At 50.8% G+C, this 18,359-nt stretch overlaps 8 protein-coding genes across 8 annotated transcripts; 3 read left to right on the top strand and 5 right to left on the bottom strand.

The window, feature by feature from the left end:
* Nucleotides 1–13: 13 nt before the first annotated feature.
* Nucleotides 14–2,350, bottom strand: M436DRAFT_80370 (acetoacetate-CoA ligase; the record flags this gene model as incomplete). The annotated part of the gene is made up of 5 exons (XM_013573871.1): nucleotides 14–175; nucleotides 235–575; nucleotides 641–1,351; nucleotides 1,400–2,183; nucleotides 2,237–2,350. 5 exons carry the CDS (start codon nucleotides 2,348–2,350, stop codon nucleotides 14–16), a joined length of 2,112 nt encoding a protein of 703 aa, XP_013429325.1.
* A 618-nt stretch (nucleotides 2,351–2,968) lies between these two features.
* Nucleotides 2,969–3,775, bottom strand: M436DRAFT_80371 (uncharacterized protein; the record flags this gene model as incomplete). Its single annotated transcript, XM_013573872.1, has 1 exon — nucleotides 2,969–3,775. The coding sequence occupies one exon, from the start codon at nucleotides 3,773–3,775 to the stop codon at nucleotides 2,969–2,971; it is 807 nt and encodes a 268-aa protein (XP_013429326.1).
* A 2,760-nt stretch (nucleotides 3,776–6,535) lies between these two features.
* On the bottom strand, nucleotides 6,536–8,079 carry M436DRAFT_42294 (S-adenosylmethionine decarboxylase proenzyme; the record flags this gene model as incomplete). The annotated part of the gene is made up of 2 exons (XM_013573468.1): nucleotides 6,536–7,911; nucleotides 7,965–8,079. 2 exons carry the CDS (start codon nucleotides 8,077–8,079, stop codon nucleotides 6,536–6,538), a joined length of 1,491 nt encoding a protein of 496 aa, XP_013428922.1.
* A 490-nt stretch (nucleotides 8,080–8,569) lies between these two features.
* M436DRAFT_80373 (acetyl-CoA synthetase-like protein) lies at nucleotides 8,570–10,342 on the bottom strand (the record flags this gene model as incomplete). The annotated part of the gene is made up of 3 exons (XM_013573873.1): nucleotides 8,570–9,340; nucleotides 9,393–9,784; nucleotides 9,835–10,342. The coding sequence occupies 3 exons, from the start codon at nucleotides 10,340–10,342 to the stop codon at nucleotides 8,570–8,572; spliced, it is 1,671 nt and encodes a 556-aa protein (XP_013429327.1).
* A 389-nt stretch (nucleotides 10,343–10,731) lies between these two features.
* M436DRAFT_42372 (uncharacterized protein) lies at nucleotides 10,732–11,655 on the top strand (the record flags this gene model as incomplete). The annotated part of the gene is made up of 2 exons (XM_013573489.1): nucleotides 10,732–11,039; nucleotides 11,091–11,655. 2 exons carry the CDS (start codon nucleotides 10,732–10,734, stop codon nucleotides 11,653–11,655), a joined length of 873 nt encoding a protein of 290 aa, XP_013428943.1.
* Nucleotides 11,656–11,917: 262 nt separating this feature from the next.
* On the bottom strand, nucleotides 11,918–13,777 carry M436DRAFT_42998 (MFS general substrate transporter; the record flags this gene model as incomplete). Its single annotated transcript, XM_013573614.1, has 7 exons — nucleotides 11,918–12,407; nucleotides 12,463–12,604; nucleotides 12,656–12,880; nucleotides 12,931–12,968; nucleotides 13,196–13,562; nucleotides 13,614–13,656; nucleotides 13,739–13,777. 7 exons carry the CDS (start codon nucleotides 13,775–13,777, stop codon nucleotides 11,918–11,920), a joined length of 1,344 nt encoding a protein of 447 aa, XP_013429068.1.
* Nucleotides 13,778–14,697: 920 nt separating this feature from the next.
* On the top strand, nucleotides 14,698–15,911 carry M436DRAFT_42114 (uncharacterized protein; the record flags this gene model as incomplete). The annotated part of the gene is given in 3 exon segments (XM_013573428.1): nucleotides 14,698–14,967; nucleotides 14,987–15,671; nucleotides 15,727–15,911. 3 exon segments carry the CDS (start codon nucleotides 14,698–14,700, stop codon nucleotides 15,909–15,911), a joined length of 1,140 nt encoding a protein of 379 aa, XP_013428882.1.
* Nucleotides 15,912–16,268: 357 nt separating this feature from the next.
* Nucleotides 16,269–18,264, top strand: M436DRAFT_62348 (uncharacterized protein; the record flags this gene model as incomplete). Its single annotated transcript, XM_013573714.1, has 2 exons — nucleotides 16,269–16,370; nucleotides 16,420–18,264. The coding sequence occupies 2 exons, from the start codon at nucleotides 16,269–16,271 to the stop codon at nucleotides 18,262–18,264; spliced, it is 1,947 nt and encodes a 648-aa protein (XP_013429168.1).
* Between the last annotated feature and the right edge of the window lie 95 nt (nucleotides 18,265–18,359).

The raw sequence follows: 18,359 nt of genomic DNA on the forward strand, positions 1-18,359 counted from the left end.
CGAATATATCGCTCTACAGTTTACTCTTGACACCACCCACGAGTTCTTCCACTTTGGCAAACTTGTAGTAGTACCCCAAGCTTTGTGGGTTGAGTAGAGTACCCGAAGGCGTGACTTTATCGCCACAAACGATTCTTTTGACTGGCAGTTCCACTTTTTTGAGATTGACCGTCGTCTGTAATCACATTAGCACTTCCTTCCTTCATTTCTCTATCAACGGAAATCAAAACTCACAGGTATCTCCGGCGTCTCAAACACATACTTGGGCACATGTCTCGGACTGCACTCTTTGCCTATCCTCTGCTTCACTGCCTTGACCAACTCCTGCGAAAACTTCTTTTCTGGTTTCATAAGCAGGAACAGCAGCACGGATTCATCGGCATCGGTGGGTCGCCGTTGACCCACGCAGATGCTGTCTTGAATGTCGTCTGGGAAGAAGGCTTCAATCACATTGTAGATTTCTGCACTGCCGAAGCGGACGCCAGAGGGGTTTAGAACGCCATCGGCTCGGCCGAGGAAGTAGATGCCATTGGTTTTTGGGTGGATGAGGATGTAGTCGCCGTGGGTCCAGACGTCTGTTTGCGTTTATGTCAGTTTTGCTGTCCTTTGTTTTTCTTGAGGTTGAGGGGGAAAGACATACTGTCGAAACGAGCATAATAAGCATCGAAATACTTTTGTCCAGATTCATCACCCCAGAACTTTACAGGCTGATTTGGGAATGCGGCCGTGACTACCAACTCGCCTGCCTCACCGATAGGCAAAGCTTTTCCTTTAACCCCCTTTCCTCCTTCGATGGTTTGGTCGTAGACTTGGAGGTTCATTGCTAGACCAGGACCTTGACATCCTCCTGCATACAAAGGGGTCATGAGATTACCCATTGCGAATGAAGAAGCTACGTCAGTGCCTCCACTGATGTTATTGAGATGTACAGAGGCAGGGAAACCTGTGTCGTAGAACCAATGGAACAGCGATTCAGGGAGAACCATTCCAGTGCTCGAGACACGGCGCAATGAAGACAAATCAGTGACTTGCTTGGGAATCACAGGAGGAGATGCTGAAGCAAGGGTTTGCAGGTATCGTGGTGAGATACCTAGATCGGTGACTTTTTGCTCTCCTACGAGTCGTACGAAAGTAGTGAGGTCGGGAATGAATGGTGAGCCGTCGTAGAGGATTGAACGTGCGCCATGTTGGAGTGCCATGGTGGACATGAGGTACATGATCCATCCCGTGGTTGTGTATTGGAGGTTGACAGTGCTAGGGCCGGAGTCGAGATGGAGTTTGCCTTCTTTCATTGAGCTGATGAGGACAGGGCCGCAGCCATGCACGATACATTTCGGTACACCGGTAGTTCCTATGATCCTGTTAGATGCTATGTTATAGTATCAGGCATAGAACTCACCGGAGGAATACACAATCAAGAACGGATCCTTGAAATCAACCTTCTCAAACGGCAACTCCGAGTTTCCACCAGCCTTTGCAAGATACTGTGCCAAACTCAAAGTTCTAGGCACATCTCCCACATCAGCCGGTCTGTCCTGGAACCTGGGCATACTAACCACACCCTGGAACCCCTTGGCTTTACTCTTGACCATCCCCTCCACAATCTCTTTCATCTTCGGCTTCAAATCAATAGTCTTGCCATTATACACCGCCCAATCATCCACAAAAATCCACTTTGGCTCAATCTGAGTCAGCCTTTGCAAAACACCTTGACTCCCCATATCCGTACTGCTGGAGCTGAAGATACCACCCAGAGTCGTGACAGCCAAGAATACAGTCAATGTATCTGTAGAGTTTGAGGCAACCACTGCAACACGATCGCCTTTGGAGACTCCATGTGCTTTCATGGCTTGAGCGAGTGCACCTACTTTGGCTCTCAATTCCTTCCAGGAGTAGTGTTTGATCTCCGTGCATCCTTCGCGGACTTCGGTCAAGGCGATTTTGTCGCTTTCTTTGCCAGTGAGGGTGCGTACGGATGGGTTCTTAGGGTCAGCGGTGTATAGAATGTTTTCCGCAAAGTTGAGCTGTACACCTGAGAACCAGGAAGGTATGGAGTCCATTCTAGCTGCTGGGTCTACCACTCGAGTGTACTTTCCAGTGTGGATCAGAGGGTGTAGTGAGAAGAGATCGGACCAGAAGTCTGTGCGTTGGTCGAGTGACCATTGATACAAGTCTTGGAATGTCTATACCATTGTTCAGTTTATGATTTCACTATAGGACTTTTTTAGTGTATCACCTTTAGGTTTGTTCCTCTCTTCTGATTGACATCTCTCATGAATTTTGCCATATTGGTAGACTCTGGATTAGGATGTTCCCACAGCTTGCGGGGCATCACGGATGGAGAAGCCATGATGATGTGGATCAAGATCGACTCAGTTGGACAACAGATAACGACGTAAGCTTCCAAGATGCTCGCGAGCAGATACGACAATACACAAGATCTGACGAGTAACCAAACAGACGAAGGATGACTTGCACAAGAGGTCGTGGCAAGTTGGTGGCAGGAGTGGCTTTCTCCAGTGTCGATCAATTGAGATCCCTCGGCTACGGGGAGCGGGGAAGCCTAATCAACTTCCGATACATGACTACCTATTTGGGGACTCTGAAGATCGTCAAAGGATGGAACGAGAAGGATCGTTTGGATAAGAATACATTTTTGCTCCAAGAAGTGATTGCTCTAGTCACGATGAATAAGAGGAATCCTTCCCAGCGTTTGAGAACAAAAGAAAATATACCCAACCAAGGATAAGTCATGTATGTGAGGATACAGTAGAAACAAAAAGCCCGAGCTCTTTCCAACACAAAGATCCAATATGGTATCGGGAAGACCAAATCCATCCCGAAACAGAAGCCAAAAAGGCCGAAAGAGGAGTAAGACAAAGTTCAAGAGACAGCGCTAAGTTTTCCAATTCATGATATGCAGCAGATTCGTAGTAACATTATTGAGACGGGTGTGGTGGTTTGGAGATCATTGCCAAGTAGGTAGAAGACCGCTTTCGGCCCGCTTGAGCCTGAATCTAGGCATCTCCTTTGAGGATATGGAACTGAAGGAATCCTTGCGGACAGTCCATCGGCTTTTGGGAGGTTGTTGGATGAAGTCGCGAGGGTAGGGCGGCAGATCCAGAGATGCCATGCGTTCGCCGGCACCGCGAGGTACCATGCGCTCGGCCGCGCCGCGGGGCGTCATCTTTGGCTTGATGAATGGAGATGGCGGTGTCAACGGGGCAGAGACCGGAGCGGCCATCATGGATTGAGAAGATCCAGGACGCTTGCTGTTCATGCTTGGCAACTTGAGGTGGTATCCATTCCGGGACATGCGATGCTTAGGCGGGCAAGGCATGACATATGTTGGGCTGGTGAGAGCATCGAAGTAAGCAGACGCCGGAGAATCTGGAGTCGCGGGACCATGGCTAGATGTCGGTGTTTGAGACCCAATCTCGAGTTCTGGTGTCGAAGGCATCTTGGGAGACGCCACCTTGAGAGAAGCGACGGAGCCGTTGTGACTTTGTGATCTGATAGAAATAATGCTCAGACGCGATGAGCTGCCGCTGGGCTTCAGACTTGATGAAGTCGTGGGCCTGACGATGATTGGTGACGACGAAGCACTGATTCTGGACACGCGCACCATCTTGGCCTTGCCTGGCGAGACAAGAGTCACGACTTCAGCCTGGTTGCATTGGACCTGTTCGACAAAAGTGCAGTCCTCGGCCAATAGTTCCGGAAAGTTTGTTTCGAATTCATCGACGAACTCGTCGGCAACAGTGCTGATGGACATTGATGAAAGACTGGAATCGTCCGACGACATTTGTTCTTCTTCTGATAAGTATCCTGAATAAAATAGAGGTTCGTTGCAAAGATCAGTGATTGTGGCTGATAGAAGAGGAGGTTCGACGAGAATCCTAAAGTCCAGAGTCTTCTCCTGAAGGGGTGCAGATGCGGGTCCAGATTTATCGACGCCCCTGACGCACGTTGCGTGTAGCATTCGCTCCACATCACAGGTGAATATCACAGGCTCGGCTGACATGTTTTCGTTGGCGGTGTGACCACGCTGACTGGTGCTGACCAACAGCGAAAGAATGTACGAATGTTGTTGGAGGGAAAAAGGCACACTATGAGTGTAGGAGGTTGCCGACCCTGAAACGTTGATTGGGTTATTGTAAGTAGCGATCCTGCAGTGGCTTGTTTCTAGTTGGAGATCTCGGAATGTTCGTCTGTCAGAGGGGATCCAGAGTCTCGGGTGGGGTTGGGGAGATGGTTGGTCTGCAAATTGTAGCGGCAGGAGCGCGTAGATATGGACAAAGTACGAGTTTGTCCGGCAAGGAAAAAGAATGGCAAGGTCGGAGGACGTTATGGGCAATCAAAAGACGGTCAGCAGTTGGCAGGTAAAGAATGGCTTGGGTGGGTGGTGCGTCTCAGACGATCGGTGCTCACGAAATGAACGAGATGGCACTGTTTGCTCTCGTGAGATGCGGCTACGCGTTCCTTTTGAAAGGTACCATGCGTTTGTCGAAAACGGTACAAACGTACGTACAACCCACCACCTACCTGCTCCACCCATACACTACGAGTCTGTCCCGCAGGCACAAGCCTTGCGACCAACAATCAGCATGTACGAGTCTGCTACAGAGCACACAAAGTCGTTGGTGCTAACCGCCTCTGTCCAACGCTCAAAGCGGGCAGCCGAGCTTAATCGGAAAAGTTGCGTGGGAGAGTCGATCATCGTGCTGTACCGTACCAAACGGTTGGGTGGTCGAAAAGGCACGCGTCGATTCCGATTGGGCAGGCGGACAGAATCTACGCGCTTGACCCTCGAGTCTATCTTGCAAACAGCAAAACCACCAAGTCTCCGATAGGTTCTCACGTATGTGGCAGCTCCACTCTCCAAGGTACGGGCACTCGAGTGGGAACGAAAAAATTTGCCGTGCAGCGTGCTCTACCAGTGATTCGCACTCGCATCCCTGTCACTCGCGAATTGCATGCGTAGTACCCTTATCAAGAAACGTTTTCAGCGGCGCCATGTCAGGATACGTTCCAATCGATATGTGATGATGCGGTCGGCCTCAAGACACAAGAAAAAGCTTCCAGATCGGTTGGTGTGGGAAGTGGTCTCCCTTGCTCCTGCTTTGCCTGCCTGCCGAGGGGGCTTCTTTACTCAGCCCTTTTTCCGCTCTACAAACCGATTCAACCGTCGAGCGTCATGCACGGCACGATGGCTTGACTCGAACAAAAGACGGAAGGAGGATTTGGAAGAACTGTCACCAACCTTGTGCCGAGACACCTTACTCGAGTGACTGCTCAACCTGCGACAAAGCTCCATCTCACGCTGGACTAAGCCTTCATCGCAGAGCATGCTATAGCATCTGTATGAAACACATTGCTGCATGCTTCTCGAAGGTGTTGGCTCTGCACGTCACAAGCTCCCGTTGCGCCATCTCCACCCTCTCCTGCCCCCTCTTTGAAACGTCTTGGATCCCAGCACAATTTCAATCGACAACAACAAAAACCCGCCTCGCACGCGAAAAGGCAAACGGTGCAGCTGTTGCCATCGATACAAACCACCCCTTATCAAAACAGTGTTGCAGCTTGCATGTGTGTCGCAAAATAGCAACAAGCAGCAACTAGAAGCGAAATGAATCATGATGTCAAGAGCGTAAGACGTTTAGAGCAAAGACATTTGGTCTTAGAATCGCTGTTCATGAGGTTGTTGTGAGGTAAGACATGTGGGTGGCTCATGGTGTGGTCGGTGTTGTCACGAACGTCTTTCCTGGCGTCAAGCTGGAACACACTCGGCTGCTATGTCAGAAGCCTTCGAACTCTACAGTGGCTCTCGCGACGTACGACAACATCAAGGTCATGCTTGCCAATACTGTTGCATCTGAGACTCTTCACACACCAGTGACCAATTCTCGAGCCGCGAAAAATCAAGTCCACCTGATACACAATGTCGAAATCGAACCCAAATGAGTGCAAAAGGACGGTATAGCCTGACTCAAAGCAATCTTCACACTATACGAGTTTACACAACGTCGCCATCTGCGAACCACGAGGTCGTTTGTGGTCGCACGATGCAATCGATAGGTTCCTGAGGATCAGCGACAAGTCGATCACTGTCAAAAAGCAAGCATATCGATATATCGATAAGTCAAAAAGTCTTTAGATGCCGCTTGTCGATAAACAATAACGCTCGATACACCCCCAGGAGGAAAAGACAGAATTTCTATTCGTTGGACATGAACAACCCAGACACTCATCTCTCGCTTGATTCTCGCATCTGCCGCGTATATGCATCCTGCATCAATACCTATACAAACGAGCCTGAAGTTGGCTTGGCGTGCTCCGAGTACACAATTAACTATCCCGGATGACTGTAAAAATGCACAGAGGCTTTATCGCCAAGAAATCGTCCATTGAAGCACACAAACTGCCGCATGGCCATCATCCAAGAGTGGACTGGGATGTTGTCAAGTCCGGAAGACTTTTGCTGTGTCAATGTGTAAACAAAAGGGGCCAGTTTCGCAAAGACATGACCATTTGCTTACAACATGTATTCGCCCAATCTAGGAGCGCCACCCTTCCAGTCCAGACGCTCAAAGTATCTGAAAACCAACTCATAACCCTCAAGGTCGTGGACAATGCGGTCGACACGTCGGTAACCGGGAATGTTGTCCATGTTCTTGTCCTTCTTGACTCTTGCTCTGCCGTAACCGTCCTCGTCGGTCTTGGCTTCGAAGATGGTGACACTGAAGCGGCCAGGCTTGAAGATGTTGACGACTTGTACGACGATGTCGCGGGTTTCGCGTCCGGTCTGACGAGCTGGGACATTGGTCTCGAAAGAGGCGTAGGAGCATTGGGGCTCAGGGGTGACGTGAACGGTAAAGTAGTGGGCCGATCCAGACTCGCCAGTCGATGGGACGACACCGTTTGCAGAGTATCCGCAAGGAGTGAAGAGGTAAGAGTCTATCTTAGCCTCTGGGTACTTGGAGACAGGGTAGACGTCGGCCAGACCGCAGGCCTCAGTGACGACGGAGCCCAGAGTGTGGCCTTCGGTGGTGAGCTCCTCTGGGAAGGTCAGCTTCTCGGAAGGGTCAGAAGTGGTCTGCGCAAAGACATCGACATCGTCGTCATCTCCGTTGATGTTGCCCAAATGAGCGATGGCATCCTTGCGAGCCTCTTGAGACTGCTTCAGATACTTGCCCTCAGCAATGGCACTGGCATCTTCAAGGTAGAACTGGCGAGCATTCTGTTCGTCAAGATCGGTCATGAGAAGCTCCAAAGTCTCATCCTGAGACTCGTCGATCTGTGCGTTGGCCATGTCGGCAGCGAGCTGCTCAGGGTAGTCAAGAACCTTGGTAGGAGTCTCTCTCTCTGGCGTAGCAGGAGGAGTGAGCTGAGCGTTGGGACCGGTGATGTACAGGTACCAATGCTCGCCGTTCATCTTTCCAATCATATAGGCACTGCCTCCCAGGAATCTCTGGTCGAGGAACTTAACCTCGTCACGCCAGCTGCGGTGAGGACCACGCTGCTGGTCGGGGTACAGAAAATTCTTGCGGCTGTAGAAGACGCGGTGAGGAGTGGCAGCTGCGGGAACGGCGGCCGACAGGTCTGCCTTGATACCAGGGAAGCCTGCCTCGAGAGCAGCGATCTCCAGCATTCTTGGCAGACCGTACAGCAGAGTGGTGGTTCCGCAGGTCTTGAGCACGAGCTTGTGGGGGAAGACAAACATGCTGGACTCGGAGAGGAGGTAGGCGTCCATGTGTCCATGTCCAATGACGGAGAGAACCTTGCAGTTCACCAAGTCGAGCATCTCTTTCCAAGTGTCCGAGGACACGGCCTTCAAACCATAGGGCTTGGCTCCTTCGGGGAGGGACGAGGCAGAAGGGCTGAACCATACTTCGAGGAGCTTCTCGGGACCTGCACGACACAATCAGACAAGCACTGGATACACAGTCGTCACACGAGCTGACCTTCAAAGGCATTGGTCGAGTCGAGATCGATCGTGACATCGCGGTTGATTGTCAAGTGGGGAGTGGCCGTAGAGGGCGAGACGGTGTAGTCATTAGGAATATCGATGTTGACCATGACTCTTTTGCAGGGGAGGCTGGCTTACGCCAGCAACAAGCGGGGGGTATAGAATGCCTTGGAGGGACGTTATGGGGGCCGCGCCTTGAGGGTGATAAGAAAGGACTTTTGCCGTGGAATTTTGACGACTCTCTGGAAGCCCGGATACCCTCGACAAGTACCGGGTCTGGTATAGGAGCGAGACGGTAAGCCTCAGTAGCAATGAGTTGGCAGGTGTTGGAGGTTGCGTGCTGTCGCTGAGAAACACACACAGCACGCGCTGTTTAGTATTTTTTTCGCTTATATGACGGCCTTGGCGATGTCACCGAATCGCTGATCTCCCCTCCCCCACATTCATCATGGCACCATGGAGCCGTTTCCCTTTTCCGGCTGTAACGCGGCTGTTCCGCAACTGTGACAGAATGTTGACGACGGCTATGCATTTCTCGCAAATGCCATCATGTGCGAATGATAATCAACGCTTTTGCGATTGCTCACTAGGTCACTACACTTATGCATAACCCAATGTGCAGTCTTCGTGGAAGATGCCTCGCACTCCAAGATTGCTTTCACCTCCAACCACAGCAGGACCAGAAACCACAATCTCGCCTGAAGGTGTAGTGCCATCAACTTTGTTATCATCCTTGTCCACGAGCTTGATCTCAACACTGCTCAGAGGCGCACCAAAATGGCTGTGTCCTGGACGGTCGACATGCCTGTAGTCGTAGATGTTGCTCTGTGCCACAGCGCCGGCCACCGATGAGGCAGTCAAGGCATAGCAGATTCTAGAGCGTGTGATGATGCGAAGGTCACGAAGTGCGGCACTGCTCAGAGCGTCGGCTTCAGTGCCGGCTCTCTCAGAAGCGAGAATGAGACGCAGCTTGCCATAACCAATGGCGATACTCTTGGGAGCAAACGCTCTGTACAACAGATCTTCTCCAGGCATACGGCCGGCAGCAAGAGCGCGACCGTGATGCGAGTGCGAATATTTGCCGAGGCCAGAAGACGATCCCGGCATGTGAGCTTGATGCAAGTTTGCAAGAGATTGAGACGAGGCAATGATTACTGTAGGTGCCGCACCACGAGAGGCAAGAACAAGATCGACACCAGGGCCGGCAACAGAGTTGAGAGCAAGGCTAGCGTGACTGAAAAGCGCAGCCATAGTCAGACAGAGGACATAGGAATGGCTGAATGAATCAGCTGGCAACACAACATCGGAAGGTCCCAGACGCTGACGTAGCGGCAGGGCAGATATCAGAGCGGCAATCGCTGCAACCATGTTCTGTATGGTGTGAGTAAGCACTATCACGGACATGTGGACTTGGACTTCGTACCTTCTGAGTGAACTCGACCACTTCTGCAGGGCCATTGATGCTTTTCTGCCAGAGGAAGACCAAGTTGCCAGGAACCATAGTCTCATCGTTCTTGGGCAACTCGCTGCTTGCCGAGGAAGCCTCTGCTACAAGATTATGCCAGACTGACACATCAAGCTTGCCTCTGGTCTCATGCTCAGGAGCACCTTGCCAATCCATGTGCTTGCTGGCAGAATCTGCGACCCAAACGACTTGACGCAGAGACGGAACATTTTCGGTAAGACTAGCAAGGGGCAAAGAGCCAGCAGTAGCAATCACACATTGAGCCTGTGTCTGCTCGAGGAGCTTGCAGGCACCATCGTGGTCTTGATTGAAGGGGACCAGGATTGGAGTCAAGCCATAGAACGAGCAGGCTTTCATATGGTCAGTCGTGAGTACTGATAGAGTGCGTGTGAAGACCTACCGAAGATGGTAACGAGGTATTGAACAGAGTTTGGCGCGTAAATGGCAATTCTTTGACTGCCTGATTTTTGCAGGTGAGAACCAATGATGTTGATGAGTTTCGACAGAGTGGTGTAGTCGTGCTCAAAAATCGACTCTTTCCCATGGACAGATACAATGGTGGGTTTGGCGGTTGTGTTGACAGCCTCACGCCAGATGTCTCTGAGATCACCATCCTTGCCGGCAGTCCATTTGGGGGCACCAGGTTCGCGGACGGAAAGACCAGTCTTTAGAGCATAGCCATGGGGAACTTCAGTGGAGCGGTAGACGGCAGACTCACGGGGCTGACGGACGGGAGAGGCGGCAGCTTGACGGGCGAGAAGTAGAGGATGAGCATCAGGCTCGGCCCAAAAGATGAGAGGATATGCTACAAATGCAAACAGAGCCAAGGCAATCAGGGTGGTATAGAGATTCCAGGCGGAGAGGGTATCTGCGATGAGAGCATCCAGCTGCTCAATCATATTGGCCATTTTGTCAGTATCAAGGACTTGTCCTGCAAGACCAAAACCTGGAAAGAAGGAAAGACGGTTAGATGTGAGTCTAGGTGATGGTTGTCGAAGGTCAGCGTGGTGAGATGGTGGGGCTTCTGGAGCACAGCCACAAGCAAGCAGCGTCAGCCGCCGTGGAAACCAGTGCCAAGCCCGAGCATCAACACAGCGAAAGATCTTGGATTACAACATCGAGTCAGCTCACAAACAACCATAGAACCGCCAGCAAGCTTGTCAACAGCAAGTTTCGATTGTTGCTACGCCATGCACTTTGTTTCTTGAGCGCGTCATCCTGGATTTGATTGTACTAACCCCTGCAGCACAACTCGCCAACACGCCAACCAATTCCCTATACACATCGACAACATATAATGTCTTCGACAGCAGTGTTGAAGCCGAGTCCGGCGCCCTCGCGCTTTGTCGCTCCTACGACCCCTCTGCGACCCTCTTCGGCCCCTTCGACACCACAAAAGTCACAGCAGCAACAGCAACAGCAGCAGCAGCAGCAACCACCGGTCACCAAGGTCGACACCCCTGGAACCTGGCGTCACCCAAACATGGACGCCATCAACCGTCGCAAGAATGCCTCGACCTTTACTCCAGACAATGTCCACACCGTCATAGTCAATGCCGTTGCTCTGCTGGTATTCTTGCTTGCTCCCAGCATGCTGTCTAGCTAGTAAGACTCGCTCCATCTGCAAAACGCAAGCCACTTCTAACACCACAGCAGCACTCCCACAACACTAACTGCCTTCTTAAAATCAATGGACCCATACGCAACTTGGGGCTCCATCCTCATCCGCTGCATCCCCGTCATCAACATCTCCCTCGCCCTGATGCCCCTCTTCCGCCCCGTCGACGAAATGACAGACATCCCTCTGACCAGAGAACAACGCCAACTTCTTGGCCTGACTCCTCAGAATGTGCCTTTGCCAGCCGGTTCGCCTGGCTATGTCACTCCTCCGCGCTACTCGCGTTCATCGACCCCTCGCTCCAGTGCGCAAAAACACACCTCTGCATCGCCCATGTCGCACAAAGCATCTCCTTCTTCGTTCGACCAGAGCACGCTTGGCGTCAGCAGAGGTCCTTCTGGAAGTCCTTTCTCCGTCAGCCCTCTGATGCAAAAGGCTGTGGGTGGTGCTTCGGCTGCAAGAACTTCTTCACCGTTGGACAACAGTCTGGGAAGCAGTTCGTCGGGTTTGGCTACTGGAAAAGCTACCGTGTCATTGAACAGCAAGTGGTTGTATGAGAGAGGAAAGGGCAGTCCTACTGGTGCAAGAGCTGTCTTTTCATGATTGTATAATAGTGTCTTGAAGTTCACTAACCTAAGTAGTGGCTTTCCAAGAATAGAATCTACTGTAACCTTATCTGGCGCTGGACTCCCAAGATCATTACATGTGTTGATGCCTTCCATGTTTTGTTGCCTATGTGGAACAAGTCGCTAGGTATCTGCATTCGTGTATGTGCATACCAGGTGAGAGTCCATTGTATTAACTTGTATTATGATATAGCACCATCTATCTCCAACCTCCTTCTCTCAGCCCCATCATTTCATCTCTAAACCTCCGTAGCAGTCTGTCTAACAGCATACTTCTTCTTGTCTTCCTCAGAAGGCACCGCCTCAGTCAATTCACTCACATCCTCAAACTTCTTAGGTCCTTCGATAGGCACATGTTCCTGCAGCGCAATCCACGTAGGCACAACAGCCAATCCCAAGAGGATAGTGTTGACAGCAAGAGGAACTCTACCTCCCTTCCAATCTTTGGTGTTGATGCCAAAGGACACGGCTTGAGAGAAACTCTCTTGGCCGCGGAGGATACCTGAGAAGCGAGACAACTCAGAAATGTTGTCCGTCTTTGTCGACAAGAAGTAATACAAAAAGTTTTGGAGGGATTGTTGTGCAAAGCCCCAGAATACGAGGACGAAGAAGCCTTCGACGAAGCCCGGGTCGGTCCAATCCCAGACGGGTTCGTTGCGGGTGTATTTTTCTTGAATTGCCCAGCCGTAGGACCAGGCTAGCAAGTGCCAGAAAAGAACGTAGAAGAAACTGCACTTCGTTAGTGATGCTATGACTGGGTACCATATGGAAGAGATTCGCTTACCAGACATTCAGTCTTTTCTTGACAGGCCATGGCTTGTAGTCGAGAAGAGTGCTGACCAAGAATGAAGAGATGATACCGCTGAAGTTAGTCAAGAAGCCAATCAGACATCTTGCGCGAAGACCAAAGTAGTAAGTTTGGAAGTCTAATGTGCGTTAGATCTCGTGCCTTACTGCATCGCAGTTGATGTACTTACTGCCAGAGTACTGGTTAAAGTATGCGGCCCAGAAGACGGGAAGCAAGAGAAGAATATCACGTCTCTTGGAAGCTGCGATCAGAGCACGCATCTCGGCGCCAAATGATTTCTCTTGGACGATCTTGACTTTGCTGCCATCGGAACGTTGAACCTTCTCCGGGGGTGATAGCAATAGTCCGACAGGCACAGCAAGACACTGCAAAGCGATGAACACAAGATATGTTTCTGAGCAGGTATTAGTCAGTTGGCCATGTAGACATCGTCATCAGACTTACGATAGCCCACTTTGCCTTTGGCTTTCTGGTTAGGAGAGCTGAGTAGAGATTAGATTGGCACCGACTAGCTTGTAGGGATCTCATATGCCAAGGTATATCACACAGTAGCTATAAAATATGCACAGTCGCCTTGAAAGAGAGCGAGCATCCATCGAGAGCCGTGTTACGGTCGACCATCTGTGGAGCCGTCGACTATCCGCAAAGCATTGTGCATTCTTGTAGTTGTCGTGCGAGATACCTGTGCACACGGAGATGAAGAACTTACTGATTGAGAGCAAGGAGAATAGCACCTCCCAAGATGGGACCTCCCGTTCTGAAGACGAGCCAGATGTTCATGTATTGTCCTCGCTTGGCTGGTGGAGGATAGCCCAGAGCGACGGCCCCTTCTGAAGCCCAGAACAAGCCGGCCGACACACCACAGGCGACAGCACCGACAAGAACAAACCAGACGTTTCCATATCTGTTGTTGGTATAGAGGCCAGCACTGTAAACTGGATAGCCTACAGCACCCAAAACCAGTGTCCATTTGAGGCCTATGCGATTGGCAATCGGCCCGCCGAACAGACAGAAGAAGCCCATCAATCCAAACACCAAGGCGTTTGCAGCGTTGATCAAGAAGGGCTTTTGAGCACCTATCACTCATATTAGTGACAGTTTTTCATCTGAACACACACCTGCCTCACCTCCAGCTCCCAAAGAATTCATAGCATTCCACAATCCTGGCGCCTTTTGATATGATTAGCTTGTTTCATCCATGATAGACGATATCCTAGGTCGTAGAAAGCCAAGGTTCTAAAGCCTTACTCACCATGAAGCCAACCATGCCGATGACGCAGGCATTGAACATGCTTGATCGAAACCATCTCTTGGGTTCGACTGTGTTGTGCTCCTCATGACCCTCAGCCAGATCGGAGTTGGTCGACTTTGAAGACGACATTTTTCAGGTAAAGATGAAATGAAACCGATAAGAGATAGAACGAGAGAGCATAGCAACCTACATCTTGATACTTATTTTATACGAAAATATGTTGGGGTTACATCTGTATACAAAAATTTGCAGAAGTACGCTGGGTGGACGATTGTGCCATATTGCGCGAGGAAAGGTATCCACTCTATGACAGCGGATAATGTGAAGCGGGCGCAAGCGACAGCAAAACGACAGCAAAATGCGAGGTGTTTAGGCAATTGTGTCGATTAATAGGGCGCGAACGAGATGATCGGCAGCATGTAGGATCAATAAGAAGCGACATGTCCGTTGAGAGCGATGGTGTGATCTTGCCCAGACAATCCTTTCCGCCCTTTTCGACCATTGCCGCGCGCAAAGAATATGTAACGCGCGCAGCTGTAGAAATGCATGATAGAATGGAGAACAGGGTAGTATTCATTGGGATACGACATAGCCTGGGCTCTCATGGGACACGTCTGTGACCTGGAAACGATTGTGCATGTTCATAGTGAGGAGATTGTCCTAGACCTTCGCCAGAAAAGAGTGCAAGTTGCGAATCTACAACTTCAAGTCGATGAACAGAAGCTCAGCGCATAGGATGCTTTCTCGATGATATTAAACACATATACTGCATAGCAAAGCCATATAGTACACATTGTTCGAGTTGAAGATGGTGAGAAAAGAGTCGAGAGTGGTTGATGGCAACGAGGTCGATGGATACCCCAAACGTCATGCCAAGATGTTGCGAAGAGTGACATGTGAAAGTGCTTAGCTCAACCAGTCAATCGTCACGACAATAGTAGAAAAAACGAGTCTTGAAGATGCCTGCGATTCCGGACAGAGCGCAGACTGAAGACTCGACGAGCTTCAGCCCGGATGCCTACTTTGACACATGGGAACAGGGCGACATCCCGGGCCTTTACGACAACGACTTCCGCAAGTTCATCCTGACCACATTCGGTCTGCCTCAGGATGATACATATACCTATGCCGCAGTGGCCGAAGTGACTCTCCTCCAAGCTCAGACATACATCGAGTTTGGTGGCCAGGGAGGACTGCACGCCTGGTACAAAGACAATGAGGGCAAGCCAGTAAGAAGCCCGCCATAAGACACCACACGCACTCGTCCATGAGCCAACATCATCTCCTATTCAGCTACCACCCCCGCCTGCCGCCGACATCGCCGCATACACAAACATCTTCAAAAGCACAACCAACACCCAGAAAGCCCTCGTTGGTCTGGCTTCGAATGCGAAAAAGGACTCGGTCCGCGCCTCGATTGGCAAACATCTGCACACTCTCTACCAACCTCCTTCGCCCGAACGCAAGATCGTCATATCAAAGTTGAAGAAAGAACACACGAACCCCTACTTCGATGTCTGGGCTTGGTCATGTCAGAACCTCGAGTGGGCTGGCCCCGAGGACGCCACGACCAAGGTCCGCCACTCGCACGCCATCCTACCCATCCTATACCACCACTTTGGCTGTATTTGTCCTTCTTACGAGTCGTTATCCATCATTTACCAATTGGCCAAGGGTCGGCCTGTCATTGACCTGGGCAGTGGAAATGGTTATTGGTCTTACATGCTGAGAGTCTTCAACAAGCAGAAGCCTCTGACTGTCATCCCCGTTGACAACGGTATCAGCGAGTGGAGAACTGTTTGGGTGCCCGACACCGTTCAGATCGATGGTGTCGATTACCTCAAGAAGAACGCCGACGGCAAGGATCAGGTATTACTACTGGTCTACCCCCAAGTCGGTCTCGAGTTCACTTCAAGGATCCTCAAAGCATATAGTACGTTAAGGTCCACGTCACATGCATCAAACGTGCCCACTGACCTTTCTCACAGAGGGTGACACCATTATCTGCGCAGGAACCCAAAACTCAAACGGCTATACCGCATTTGCCAAAGAGACCATCGCGGATTGGATCGCCAGAGAAATGCCCACGTTCGAAAAGGTCTGCCAGATTCCACTGCCCAGTTTCGCTGCCAAGGATGAGGCCCTTTTTGCGTTCCAGAGAAAAGCTTCCTAGACTCGAGCAAACTAACTCTTCTTCTCTCACCACCACCCGAGCTGCGCAGTGACCACCTCACAGAATGAGGTCGTATCATACTGGTCCTGGTCTGCTACAGAAGCGCGATTTATCAATTCAATCGCAGCACGTACCAAAATTAGATGCTTATTGAGAAGGATTGACTGGACGCGGAGCCATATACGGGAAGGCTACAAACTTTGTATGTACGAAATACATTCAGAACTACACACAACGAACAAATCAGGACACCTTTGCGCTGCGTAAACGTGCACGAGCGCAGTTGGTCTCGAATACTTAATGAGCTGCATTTCCCTTTTCCCTTTCTACCTTCCATCCGTACGTGACACTTCGATCATGAAAGTATTCGGTTTGACCTTCGTGGTCGCTCTGTTGGGAAGCACGCGCGTTATCGCCGCTCCCGTTGATCCACCTGCTGAAACCCAGGGCTTGAGCAATGTCAGTCTGTTGTTAACATATACGCAACGCATTTACTGACTTGCCACAGTTTATATCAAGCGTAATCTCACAGTACTCTCGCTTGGGACCTTACCCCACTTTCAACTCATCGACTATTGCTCATCACACGTCGAAGCACCACAAGTCTGGCAAGGGCAAGTACAAGACCAAGACTGTGACTGTGACCGAAGACTGTGATGACAATGACGATGATGAAAGCTTCACCACTTCTGTGGAGATTTCTGAATCTACCCCGGTGACCGTGACTGCCCAGCCAACTGTCACCAAGACCGTCATCCGTATCGATTTCGAGACTACCAAGTCTCTGCACAAGCCAAAGCACACCAAGCACCACTTAACTGAGACTGAGGTCGAGACCGAGACTGAGACCATTGAGTCAGCTTCTCCCACTGTCACCGAGTCTTCCAAGACGCACACTAAGCACCACAAGTCCAAGCACACCAAGTCCAAGCACCACAAGTCTAAGCACCACACCAAGCACAGCTCATCCGAGACTGTTGTGGAGACACCTGTGCCAACCTTAGTCCAGTCATCATCCCAGTCCTTGTCACAATCTGCGTCCGACACCTCCAAGGAAGAGGTTGTTGTCGTCACGACCGAGGAAGTCGAAGTAATCACCACCGGTGTCGAGGAGATTGTCTCGACCATTACTCTCAGCGAAGGCGAGACTAGACTGTCTACCCTGTCCAAGGCATCCCCCACCTCGAGCAGCACTGTGACAACTTCCGACTTCGAAAAGTTCTATCCTTTTTTGACCTCTGATCTTCCTCGTCCCACTGAGACACCTGAGTTCAACCCACTCTTTGATCCGCCACGTACTCCGACTTTCCCTTCAGAATTGTTCCCTTACCCTACGACTCAATCTTCTGAAGACGACACGACCACTCATACTCGCTCGGGTCACAAGACAAAGGAACCGCCTAGCATCTTTAGCGAGGTGTATCCCTTTACAAGTGTCCTCAGCAAGATGACTCCCCCTTCGAGCATCTCCAGCGAGGAAGCTTTCCAACCAAGCTTCACCCCAGACTTTGTGTACACCATGGTAGACCCAATCAGCACCATCACGACAGCACCCGAGTTTCCTCTCCCTGCGACTTGGAGCGCTGACGATGCCACTGAGACCCTTGTCGCTCGTGACTCTGCAGGCGATCCAAAGAAGAAGCACGACAAGATGGTCAGACCCGACAAAGCAATATCCAAGCGCATGTCCAGATGGAGCAAGCACCACTCCAAACTCCTCGAAAAGTCCTGGTCAGCCCACACAAAATACATGGTCAAATCTCTCGAGCAGCAAATGGAATACGATGCAAAACACAGCAAGAAAGACCACAAGACCACTCTCGCTGCCGTCCTCCCAGTCGCCAGTGCCATTGCAGACGCCAACGCAGCAGCCCTCGTCGCCCGCGAGGAAGCCGTAGCAGACGAAGGCGACCCGGAAAAGGACTACCGGCGCAAAATGAGCCTCGCCAAAAAAGTCTACAACAAATTCTCTTCTTATGCCGAAAACCAGTTCGAAAAGGAAAACTCAAAGGAGCAGAAAAAGGCCTCCAAGAAGCGCGCAAAGTCAATCGCAAAGCAAAACAAAAAGGAAGAAAAGTTTCGCAAGAAGGCTATCAAGTCGAGAATCAAGCACCAGAAAGGTGACGATGACTATGAGAAGTTTTATGATGGTGAGGAGGAGGACCTTGTTGTGTTCGCTGATGTGGAGGTGAGGGACATGACGACCCCTGCGACTGGTGTTCCTGCCAGGGCGACTGTGACTGCTACGGTTACTACGGTTGTTGGAGGACCTGCTGGAAATGGCACTCTCTCAACTTCGTGGAGAAGCCATCATGCTAGTCAGACTGCTAGTGTGTCGACTGCTGGCTGGTAAACGAGAAAGAAATGATGAACTCGCGGAGGAGATGATAAAAAGGTAGGACGAAGGGAGGGAAAAGGAAAGGAAGGACAAATCGAGAAAGAGGGGAT

The sequence above is a fragment of the Aureobasidium namibiae genome (assembly GCF_000721765.1).
Source record: "Aureobasidium namibiae CBS 147.97 unplaced genomic scaffold scaffold_5, whole genome shotgun sequence".
NCBI lineage: Eukaryota > Fungi > Ascomycota > Dothideomycetes > Dothideales > Saccotheciaceae > Aureobasidium > Aureobasidium namibiae.